At 33.6% G+C, this 12,850-nt stretch overlaps 1 protein-coding gene across 1 annotated transcript in view; it reads right to left on the bottom strand.

The window, feature by feature from the left end:
* LOC150108384 (uncharacterized) overlaps positions 1 to 12,850 on the bottom strand; it is a 399,479-nt gene that overhangs the window by 123,641 nt on the left and 262,988 nt on the right. Inside the window, exons 8-9 of the mRNA XM_090390735.1 lie at positions 6,301 to 6,454; positions 1,914 to 2,041 (exon numbers count right to left, since the gene is read on the bottom strand). Coding sequence (XP_090246861.1) covers positions 1,914 to 2,041; positions 6,301 to 6,454 — 282 coding nt within the window. The remainder of the gene's footprint in view (positions 1 to 1,913; positions 2,042 to 6,300; positions 6,455 to 12,850) is intronic.

Below are 12,850 nucleotides of genomic sequence, written 5' to 3'. Positions count from 1 at the left end.
TTTCATTCTAATTCAGGACCTCATTATTTAATTCACCCCCAAAAAAGTTGTGAATAAGACCAGTTACAAAGAATTTCCAAAAAGAATTTGGAAGAACCCTGTCTGGTGTAATACCATCATGTTACTTACTGAGGGGTCTGAAGTGGCCAAAGTTCATGTTTGTACTCCAAAAGCAAAGAAAGTAAAAGTAAACCAGAACTTCTGGAGGCGCTAAGAAGTCAAGGTTTACTTTATATTTTATTATTATTATGTGACACCTCCAGAGAGTTCAAAGACTCATCAAGGGAGGGCACCTACTCTACAACTCTCTGTCTCCACCAACTACAACTACACTAATGCCATCTACCACCCACCACCAGCATTTCCACAGACAATTACAAACATCCATGCCCATAGCGGGATTCGAACCCGCAGCCTTTTGGCTGGAGAGCAGATACGCTAACTACTCGGCCAACCAGGCCGGCATGTATATTAATCTATACATGAAAGGTCACAAAACCTATAATACAGTGTCATGTGGTGCAAGTGATCAGGAAGAAGAAGGAATTTGTTGATGTGCTCCTTGTCCTCTAATTTCTTGGAGGTTGGTGCTATCCTACTAGTGGCACAAACAATGTAAAAATAATTGCCTTGGGCAGTACTGGACCAAGATAATTTTGTGTCATGGGCAGACTCTGTGTGTGATACCCTAAGTTTTTTTGTTTTTTTTTTATACTTAAGTACTTTCTAATTGTAAGTATAAGAATTTTTCAAATTACTCAATTTGTCCTCATAATAATCTACATTCCACAGTCCCAATCTTATCTTTGATACTCTCTTTTGTACTCTCTCTTTCTCCACTATATTAATAATTTCTCTTATGGTTTTCAATAGAAGATAATGAATTTTTTTTTTGTTCTTTCAATATTTGAATATTCCCAGAGCAGAAGAAAGTATAGCAATGCTTCCATTGCCAGGTAACTATTTTTGGAAGGAGTGTAGGCGCTAAGGCCCTAGGCCTTAGTTTTGGCACCCCCCCCCCAACGGATGCCCCGGTCAGCCACCTCCAATCTGACACTGTCCTTGAGATCCATGAAATTAGGTTCTCTTTCATAACATTACTTTAACCTCTGAAAAACTATTACCTCCTTAAATCCTTCCATGTTTCCTTCTAAGGTATGACACTATAAAATGCAAACATTTGCCTTTAGTTTATGAAGAAAGCATTAAAGGCAAGCTGAATCAGTAAATGTTTTCTTCAGATTTACCACTTAGTTTCTAATATTTGCTTTTTGTTTTCAAACTAATTCACTTTCCCCCCACCCCAATAATATTCGTAAATCTGAGCCTAAAGTTTCTAAGCTGTTTAACTGATTCTTTGTAAAATTTTAGAATACATTTTTCTTTTAACTGGGATATTTATTTTATACCATTCCACACTAACTGTTGGTGGCTGATTTTAAATCCTGTGTAGACTCTCATATCCAGGATACATTATCAACAATATAATCAATAAGCCTTTTGTTTCTCTCTCTCTCTCTCTCTCTCTCATGAGCATGTGTTAATGTATGTACTTTGTAATGGTGGATCATGGTGTTAGTGTAGTGTCCTGAGCAGAAATCCTGCAGCTATTTAACATTAGCTCAGTCACTTTCACATTTCTACAATAATTTAATGCAAGAAATAAATACTGAAATTAAATGTATTAAGCAAATGATATATATGGTAAAAAAAATAGCATTTAAAGCTTATAATAATAAAATATTCATTTAGACTTGTAAAGAAACCAAGATGTAAGTGGCTATTTACTACACAAAAATATGACTGCAAGAAACAAAGCCCCCTTCATTCTAGAAAACACCATATGGGATAATTCATTAAAATAGAGAATTAATGGTAGTGCACACAGACTATACAAATGATATGTTACTAACTTAAGAGGAGGTGGATGACTATTCCTCTCAGTGCATACTGCTGATCTGAAAGCTGCTCGAGGAACATCCCATCTTCTATCAAGCATAAATAAACCATTCCCAAGTTGGCGCAGCCCAAACGTACACATCTGAAATAGTTTCAGTAATATCAATAAACCTCAGAATAAAAATATTTTTATAAAAAAAAATCTATGCAACCATTTTATTTTATTTTAACACATTCGCTGCTATTGGATTATGTAAAATTGCTGCTGGTGTCAATAGGTAGTTAGCATTTTCTCTTCAAACATATATAATAGTTAATACATGTTTCACTTTGTCACTATAACTACAAATTTTATTAGTAAAAAAAGCATTTGGAGCTTATGTGATTATATTTTTGGTTGCAAGTTTCTAGTCAACACAAGAGTAGGGAAGTTCCAGATAATTAGAGGCAAGTGATACCAATGTTGCATTATCATCCCCAATCTCCACACAGTTGCCAATTTGCTACAGGCTGTCAAAATATTCTTAGTATTTTCTCTTCAATAATATACAATTCCTGTTATTTTTTTCCCCACTTTGTCACTATTGCTACACTCTTTTAGTATAGAAAAAAGAATTTAATTATCTTGTAGTTCATATAAGGATAAATACCTCTTTTATTAGGGATGAAAATAAGAGAACAGGACCAATTTGCTTTATAGATACCTATTAAGAGTAAAATTTTCAAATTTTTAGATGGTCTCCCACATAACTTTTTTTTCAGCTTCAATGCCAGCAATTTTTAATATTTTGCAAACTTTGAAGCAATTTTTTTTTCCCTAGAAAAAATGCTCTGATCAAGATGATTTGAGGTGTGCATTTTTAGGTTATACACTAGCCATGCAAAAATGGGGAGTGAGGCAAGTCTACGTCCACGTCGTGCTCCCTGGGACCTTCCGTAGGGTACACTCCCTACAAGGATGCTAACGGACCTCTGTGAAGAACAACGGACAAATCAGTGGAAGAGGATTCGTATCCCAATGTGCGGAAGAATCTTCAGAGGAGCAGACCTCTATAAACAACCCGGGCTCAGCTGGCTCCGGCTGTCAGTACCCGGTTAGGGCCCCTACCTAGGGTTACAAGGAAAAATAAAGGATTCAATCCTCTGACAAAGGGAATCAGCTATGTCAGTACTGACACAAGGTTGAATTCTCATGATGACAGTAAAGCTTGCGATTAGAAAATTGCAGATGGCAATACAGTTTATTGTGTATGTCTGTAATACTGCAGAGCAGAAAGCAAATGGAGAAACTACTGCTCTATTCTCTCTCCAGACTAACCACCGTGGCGAGCAAATCTATACAAATGGCCTCAAGTTACCGGCATCCCTTAAATGGGACAGGGGTGCGAAGAATCCCCGGGGTCAACATGGTGTGCTCAGTAAAACTAGAAACCTGGAATGTCAGAACCTTGTATGAAGCAGGTAAGCTAAGAAATGCTATCCAAGAAATGAAAAGACTTGAAATTGGAATTTTAGGAATGAGTGAGGTTAGGTGGCCAGGATCAGGCAAAACTCAAGTCAATGACATGACAATGTATCACTCTGGAAATTGTGAAAACAACCATCAAAATGGAGTTGGAATAATAATAAATACGCCATATTTCTAAATCTTAGTTGCTTGTCTGATAATTCAGTTAAATTATTACATTTCTAATAATTTTTCTGCTTAATTTTAATGTAGTGCAGAGCAGATTTATTCCTCTACAATTCTCTGGATTTTTCCTGTCTCCTTTCTTAAAGATTGGTAATTTTAAGCTTTTTCGCGTTTTTTCAAATTTGTTATTTTTCCTTTCCTTAAATACTGTCTTTAGAATATGACAGTAAACAGATACATTAAAATAGCTAGATTAAAAAATTCACATGATTAATAATCATAAATGAGCACACAGAGCTCATCTAAGATGTTATGGTCATTTAAGTAGAATGGAAAATGAGAGGTTAGCAAGTGTTTGAAACAAATATTTCAAGGAAAAACCTGACTAGTGGGAAACCAACATAAAGGTGGGCTGATGTTAGTAGTGTTCTAGAAAACATAAGTAACGTGTGCTCAAATCAAGACAACTGACAGATAATAAACAAACATGTAAGAAAGATGATGACTGGGACACTGCTGTCCAAAACCTAAAGGCAAACATTATTTCTAATATTACAACCACAAATTTAGACAATCTGCTTGTGGAAATTTGTATAACTGACGGATAAAAGACAAAAGAATGTGCCAAGTGAATTGTGTTTGAAGGAAGTTCTTTTGTGAAGAATAAAGATTCAAACATGGATGTCTTATAATGTCTCGAAGACATCATCTAGATGATTTCGTGAGGGAAGAATTATTGGAAAGCCTGAAGAAGGTTGCAGAATTACTAACATTGCTAGAGAGCCTTGGAATCTTACACATAGCATTGTATCCAGGCTCTAGGCAACATTTCAAACCAATGGAATGTGTTCCAGACATTTGCTAAGAGACCCTTGCTATACCGTGGAGCATGAAGACAGATTTTTGATTATAACAACAAAACGTAATCAATGCATCACGGCAGGTCAGCTTGCAAGTCCGCTCCATTCAAGCACAGGTACGCAGATATCTCGACAAACTGTGGTAAGACATCTGTGACAAGTAGGTCTATATGCCTGAAGCCAGTAGTCTATGTCCCTTTGTTCATATGTGTCCACATGGACATAGCTTTGTCCATATGGACATAGCTCATCACAGAGCACATTTTCAATGGTGTTGTAACCATAAAAATTGGACAAGACACCAATGAGTTAATGTACTCTTTACAGATGAGAGTTGTTTTATTTTTTCCTCTGATCCTAGATGACACTTGATATGGCATGAAAGTGGTTCAGCATCCCCTCAAGAGAATGTTCTTGAAAGGGATTGATATGGCAGTGCTGGGATCATGGTGTGGGGAAGTATTATGTTTAATGGATGCACCAAGTTACAAATGCTGGAAAAAGAAACTATGACTGGTGAATAATGTTGCAATGAAGTTCTTCAATTCGATTGTTTCATGGTGCTATAGGCGAAGAATTCATTTTTATGGATGACAATGCCACACTACATCATACGCAAGCAGCAGAGATACTTCTAGAGACCGAGGATATTAATCAAATCAAGTGGCCAGCATGCTTCCAAGATCTCAACCCCAAAGAATAATGCTTGGAGTGCAATAGGGAGCCAAACTGCTGCTAGAAATTTTCCTCCAGAAAACAAATAAGGCCTTATTCTTGCTCTGAAGGAGAAGTGAGACAGTTTGTCTAAAGAACTCCTGAATTACTTAGCATGGTATGACATTGTGAGCTGCACTGCAGTGTGGGTTGGACATATTCCATACTGAAATATCTCCCTGCATAGTTTTCTGTAAGCAGCATGCATTAATTCCTTAACTATGTCCTTAGGAAATTTGTAACTTTTGCCAAAAACATATTTCAACTTAATTTGTACAAAATTTATAACACATTTTTTGTGTAATGTAATTTATTAGTATATTGGGAATAAATTTATGTTCCACATTTGGCTGTAGTCATGAAAATGTTTTTACATATAGATAAAAATGTAGTTCGTCCTTAACTTTTGGACACCAAATGTATCAGACTATAATATCTGGAACATCCAATTTTGGTAATTTCAGTAGTTCAATGACATTTAGAGGATAGCAATACTTTCTCACTATGTTCAAAGATACCTATACACTTGGGTTGGGTGGACAAAACAGAATTGTATATAATTTTTTTCCCATATGAAAATACTTATGTGAAAAAATAAACACTTGGAAAATTATAACTTTTTTATAAACAGGAATTTGTGATTAACGTATAGGTACCTACATTCTTTACAAAAAACAATATCTCAATGTGCATTATTGGACTGTGAAATTAAGTAAAAAGTGAAACAACAGCTCAAAATAAGTCAATAAAAATTACTTTTTTTAACAAAAAATAAATAAATTCAATTAAAGAAAATAAGTTTATCAGTCCTCTATTGCTAAACCAGAACATGTGCAGGGTCAGGAAGAGAACTGAATATTTTTGTAAGGTAGAATGAGACCTCAAATCAACACGAGTCAATCTATTACCTAATTGTTTTCTTAAAAGGTGTTAAATGCTTTAAATTACACATGCTGAGAGAGGAAGTTGATTTCTATCTTATCTGTGGTAGAAATTATACTATAAATTGATCTATTTTATCCATGGAGGAGAGACTGACTGGGTGATTAACCGAAATGAATAGTTATAATATAATGAGTCAACTTTTCTATATTTAAACTGTGCAGCATCACATTTTGAATTTAATGTGAAGGTTACAAGATAAGAGTAAATGTATACTCCAAGAAAGATAGGAAGAAGAGAAAGAATACTTACTGCAGCAGGTCTAGGATGATGGGTAATGTATGGCTGATCGGTCAATTCAATTTTCTTAGCACCTGATTCTATAACCATTGCTCCCAATACCTGTTGAATCTGATCTTCACTTTTCAGAGACTCTGATTTTGTTAGAGTAGATGATGCTAAATGTCTAAATAAGATCAATTAGCAAAAATTAACCAAAAAACCATGTTCATTTTCTTATAAAATATGTTAATTTAAAATTCAAAAGTTATTTAAACATGTTTATTTAAGTAAATTAGGCAAACAGTGTTACAATAATATCAATGACACCAGATAGGAGGATGAGCGAGAGAGAGAGAGAGACTTATAAGGTTTGATTCTAGCCAATGACTAGAACTTTGTGTAGGCCTTTTTTTCAGTTGGTAATTAAATTTACTTGATTTTTGGTGCAGTTATTTTGCTGAAAAGAAACTGGCTTAACTCAAACCACAGAATCAATCAAAAATCGACCATAAAATGAATATGTGTAATATTCACACAGTAATACTAGGTAGGGTTTGAAACAGGTGATGAGCAGTTGTCTGCCATATTCTTAATGATGCTTTCTCTTGTCTTTTCATTCTGTGGAATGAAAAGACAAGAGGATTTTAAACATATAAAAATAAAATATGATTTAGAATGTAGGATATTTTAAGCTCTTGCTTGATAGAGCTAAAAAATAATTTATTTTAAGGTATGTATTTTTTTTTTTAATTCAAAAACTTTAGAGAAACAGAGGAGAGCAAGTTTATTACACATTTAAATAGAATTGTGTGTGTGTGTAGCACAGCTTGAAAGAAATCAATACAGCTCTTCAAGTGGAAGACATCTACATCAACCTAGACATTCAGTTGTAGCCTATTCTTGAGTGTCTCTTTTATGACTGTATTATGTCTTATTATTGTACACATGTCTATTACTATGTCCATATATATTAAGGATTAACGTAATGTAACTTTTCATGTGCGAGCCATATGCTAAATAAATAAATAACCCGTTAATAAGTCTCAACATGAAGGAAGAGATGTTCCCACACTCAGAAATTAAGATTTATATCATTGCCTCATACAACACAATTTATAGACATGAAAGATGTGAATCCCATAGCCTTAGTAATGAGCATAATTTAAACAACCAATGAACTGGTATCCTATATTATTCCTTATTAATTTCACTCAATGAAAAAAAAAAAAAAAAAAAAAAATAGTATCCTCCCCTCCCACCCACAATGCCATTCCCTTACAATTTCATGGTCCCCTCTAGACCAACAGTTTGCACCACCATTAAAACCATTTGAAGACCATATTCAAATTAAAACATAGTTTGTGATTCTTTTATTTTTAACTGTGGCATCATCAAATCTTACCATTAGTGACACTTGAGTTGTGAGGGAAGGGGGGGAGAGAAAAGGGAGATAGTGTGCTTTATTTGGCAAGAAATTTCTACTTAGACAAAGCAGAGTTAGAGCATTATTGTGAAACATAAAAAAAAAATAATAATAATAATAATAAAATAAATATCAGTTCGCATCAAATCTATGAATGTAAAAATGAATACAACTCTAATTCCAAATTTGAGAAAAAAAACATTCAAATGTTTACATTCTGCATACAGTTTCTTCCTTTCCAAAAGGAAGTTTCAACATAAAAGATTTTTTGTGAATTTTTTTTCCCAGTTCAATGCTTACTACACATTATTTTAAGTCTGCCATTTTTAATAGAGCAGACAATACAAAGGGTGCAAGATACAATTATGTTTTTAATTTCACTCCTCAATAAAACAATCTTTAACTCTGAAATAATGGTAAATGAACCACCAGATTCTACTCTACCTATATCTAGTGGAAGAGATGTGTAGTAACTGCAGCAGTGTTAATTAATACTTAGTCCAGAAATTCTGATCACATCTGGAAATTAAAATATTATCAGTATAAATTACTGAAATATATCTACAAAAAGTGTAACACACAAGATATATAAGCTATGCTATTTTGACTGCAATATAAGACTGCTGCAATCAAAATAGGAAATTCTTAGCTGTGATCTAGCTTGTAGGCAAATGAATATGAACCTACAGATAACAGAAGATACAGAGAATTATAATAAATTTAGTTTAATCCTTTATCCAAGTGTAAGCAAACAAAGTTTGCACCTGAAGTGTCTTCAGGACCGAGGCAACTTGTGGTAAAGGTGGACTAAGCTCTCATCACTTGTCTTAGTATCTCCCATAATGCAAACCACATCTCCTTACAGACATTTGCGCCTGAAGTATCTTCAGGACTAACTTTGTTTGCTTACACTTGGATAAAGGATTAAACTAAATTTATTATAGTCTAATCAAGTGGGAAAAAAAACTTCCAACATCTTTCTCTAATCCAGAGTAATTTAATAATAAGGTAAGACACCTTTTAGCAACTCGTATAAGTAAATATGACTTCTCCATTATTTCCACCTCAGTATAATTGGGCAACCTCTGGTTCTGGCTCCCACTGAGAAGACCTCAATAAAGGTCGAAACCGGTCTGTAGTGGCCCTTCCCTTAATGCATAGCATTATACATGTCCACAAGGAGATGTGCTTTGCATTATGGGAGATACTAAGACAAGTGATGACAGCTTAGTTTACCTTTACCACGAGTTGCCTCAGTCCTGAAAATACTTCAGGTGCAAACTTTGTTTGCTTACACTTGGATAAAGGATTAAACTAAATTTATTATAGTCTAACCAAGTGGGGAAAAAACTTCCAACATACAGAGAACTAATTTAAATACAGAGAGCCCCCCCCCCCCCCGACTTACATTCCACAAACTTTACATAACTCAAATTTTGTTAAGTGGAATTTAACCACTTGCCCATTAATTGCATCCTATTCCTTGTGTGCTTACAGTTTTATATATGTCATAGTGAGTTCAAATGTTTCAAAGTTGTTTTTTTTTCCAGTCAATTTATTTGCAGGATGCACACACAAATTAGATTTCAGCATGTAATAATTAATGCAAAGTAATATAATAAAGCATAAAAAGTATGAGACAATAGGAAGAAAAAAAAAGTTCAATTTGGTTGCCCAATTCTGTATGAAATTATCAAGAGATGACTGAACAGCATCAGCTTTGTTCTTCTCTTCGTAAATTTCTTGATAATAGGCTAAAAACCTTAACTCTCTTTGGACCTTTAAGACCATGAGACATCAGAATCAATCCATCAAATGCATTGTTCATCATGAAAAAAAAAAAAAAAAGAATTATGTTACAGAATTGTTTATTATAGAAGCATCTCATTCAAGAATGTTGCATGCACATATAACAAGGAAATCTTTTATGGTAAAGATGCCTGCCACAACACAAAATCAACTTCAAAAACTTCTGAATATGTAGCAGGATTATGTACCTGGTACCCAGAAAATTGTGTCATGAAAATCATTGTTAGATTCTGAATGAAGAAAAATTAAAATTATTAATACTCACTTCAGAATCCAACATAATCCACCATATCAAAGGCTACAATTGTAGATATTATTTAATGTAAATCTCGTTATAAACTATTATTCATATAATTACCTTTGAGTTTTTTTATTTAATTATTTAATCTAGGATATGTATTAATAACAGAAAGGACTCTGTATTAAAAATAACATTCAGATTATTTTATTTATTCCTATATTAATAGTAAAAGAATTTGTGTTATTCATATTTCATTGTATATTATCTGAATTTAAAAATATCCTTTTATTTAGTTTCTGTATGTAAAGGTATAATGTTATGTAATGCTTATGCTTATGTACTGCTCTAATTGTTGTCATGGAAACGGAGTTAAAAGTAGAAAGCGCGAGCATGGTAGCGCGTGAGTTACGGATGTGAGATGGAATTGATATGAGCTAGATTTTTCTCGCCAGAACAAGTTTTGGTGAGAAAAAGGAATGAAGGTATATAAGTGGAAAGCGAGAGTAAACAAGGGACAAAACAGTCAGTCATAGCACTAGAACTAAGAAACTAGGGACTGAGTACAGTTGGAGCACTCAGCACAAGAATGGCACTCAGAACTATACAATAGAGATGAGGAAGTAATATATTAGCAGCATGGAGTTAAGTAAGAGGCTGTAGTACAAGGAATTAAGTACTGTAATCAGATTACGAAGGATCGAAATGTAAATTGACAACTCAGAATATTGATATGGGATTCTGAAGTTAATGTTGTATTCCAGAGCTTTCAAGGAAGATTAGTGGAAAGCTGATTCTATTGCAAAGTAGTATATGAGGAATAAGTGAATTTTCTAGCGCAAGTATGTCTGCATTTGTGATGTGCTGAGAATAAAGATTAAGTTAATTTAAAGAAGATTACTTTAGAATTGTGTAGCTCCAGTGTAATAGTTAAAAGTTTTAAGTGTGCCTCAGTGAATAATATGTGCAAGGATTTATTCTGGTAAGAACAGTTGTACTTTATAGCATTTTAAAGTGAAGTTATAAGAATTAACACCTCCTGTTTAATCCTAACTTAACTGTGGTGTTTAGCTGAAATTAGCTGCAGTTAGAAGATTAATAGTCCCCCCCTTAAAGTGATAACTACCTCTTGACTAAACTATGTGATTTCTGACTAAGGGATAGATAGAGAATACAATTGTTAAAATATTTGCTGTGAATTTCAGTGATATTGAACTTTAGAACTATCTTAGCTTGTCAGGAAAAAATTAGATTTTAAAGACTCAATGTTTGATACCAAGAGTTGAGTGAAAGTTATGAGTTGTTGAACAGAGTTAATTTTGCAATATCTTGTATCCAAAGTGTGCTTATGTATATATTATATAACTCTGCATTAAATGTTTTGTTTTATTGATTTCAATTTGTTGTTAGCCTGATTCTTTTTCACTGCACCATTCATAAATTTATTGGACCTAGCAGGAACATTAAATGTTGATGTCAAATTCGGCCTATAAGTAAAAATTAGACTGCTAAAATTAATTAATATTTGATTCCACTATTTAACATAGACTAATCTGAATATAGTGTGGCGCAGTATAATAGAAATTTCCCTATATTTGGATTAGTAATCAACATACAATTAATTAACCTTAATAACAACAACATTAAAACAAGATGGCGGATCAAAGGACAGGAAGGACGATCTAACATCATTACATTATGGAAGAATTATGTTATAGAAGATCACGTTGAAAAGTATTGAGAGGGTATTGTAAGGAGAATTTATGGTAAAGATATTTTTACTGCTTACCATGAGTCAACTTCTGAAACTTCTAAATATATGGCAGGTGACTTTATGTACCTGGTATAGAATTTTAAAATACCATAATAATTATTATGAAATTTAAATAACTTTTAAAAACGTTTTTCTTTCTGAAAGAGTGCTACTAACAGAACTTTTTCTCACTAGTTCCAAAAACTCTTCCATATCACTACATATCTCTATCTCCCTCTCTCTCACACACAGCTCCATTCAGCTGCTTACTAGTTACCATGTTCTTTGCACTTGCACATGCTCCAGCATGCATGATATTTCTGGTTCCGTTTCAGTTGCGAAGTGAGAGAAACTGTTGCCATTACATGTCATCTTTATGATGCATTGCTTGAAGATGTTAAACTCGCAGTGTCAATCAACTAAGTAAGTCTTTTTAACTTAGTATTATTAATTTCCTATCAACAATTTTACTCCAAATCAATCCATTATTCATGAGCACTCCAATATTGTCATATCTAACATTTCGTGCTTTTAAGGCACTTTTGACTGAATCGATCTTCCTAGACCTTGGTCTTCTTTTGGGTCTCTTTCCTTCCATCTTAGCATCAAACACCTGTTTTGCTAACCTTTCTTGATCCATTCTATTTAAGTGGCCATACCAACTTAGATTAGCTCTGTTGACACATTCTTGAATGCTAATAATATCAAGTTACTTTATAATATCTTCATTTTTAATATGATTCTGCCATTGATGCCATCGGTTCATTCCACTAATTTTTCTCAGAACCCTCATACCTATAGTCTAGTCTTTGAAAAGGTATCAGTATACAAAACAAGTTTAAATCCTGTTTTGTATTCTGCTTATTTGGTAAATTGGCTAATTTCTCTCTTATTCCATATAAATTAATTCATTCAGCTGACTACCCACCATACCAGCTTTGCTTATTCTGTTGTCTATTTCCAGATTTAACCTGCCATCTTTACTTAAAACTGTGCCTAAATAGCTAAAATATTTTACTCGTTCTATAGGATCTCCATTCAAAATGCAGCTGAAGTTTTCTATGCTCCTGTCTATTTTTCATATTTTGGTCTTTTTATTGCTGATTTCATGCCAATTTGTTACAGCTGTTATTCAAATTAGTTAGTGAATCTTAAAGACTTGCATCAGATGTGTTTAGAGTAAAACATCATCTGCATAAATCAAAGAACTAAGTTTGTTATCTCCAATTCTAATATCAGGCTTGATGCCACTTTCTTTCATAATTTGATCATATAAATCACATATGGGCAACCCCTGGCCCTCTACTTCTTTTGATCCTGCCCAAATCTATTTCAGCGAAGTTTGTCTGATTCATGG

The sequence above is a fragment of the Typopeltis vanoorti genome, chromosome 3 (assembly GCF_054136105.1).
Source record: "Typopeltis vanoorti isolate ZY-2024b chromosome 3, IOZ_Tvanoo_1.0, whole genome shotgun sequence".
Classification (NCBI taxonomy): Eukaryota; Metazoa; Arthropoda; class Arachnida; order Uropygi; family Thelyphonidae; genus Typopeltis; species Typopeltis vanoorti.
Note: the sequence above shows the minus strand (reverse complement) of the source record. Positions and strands in the feature narration are given on the sequence as shown.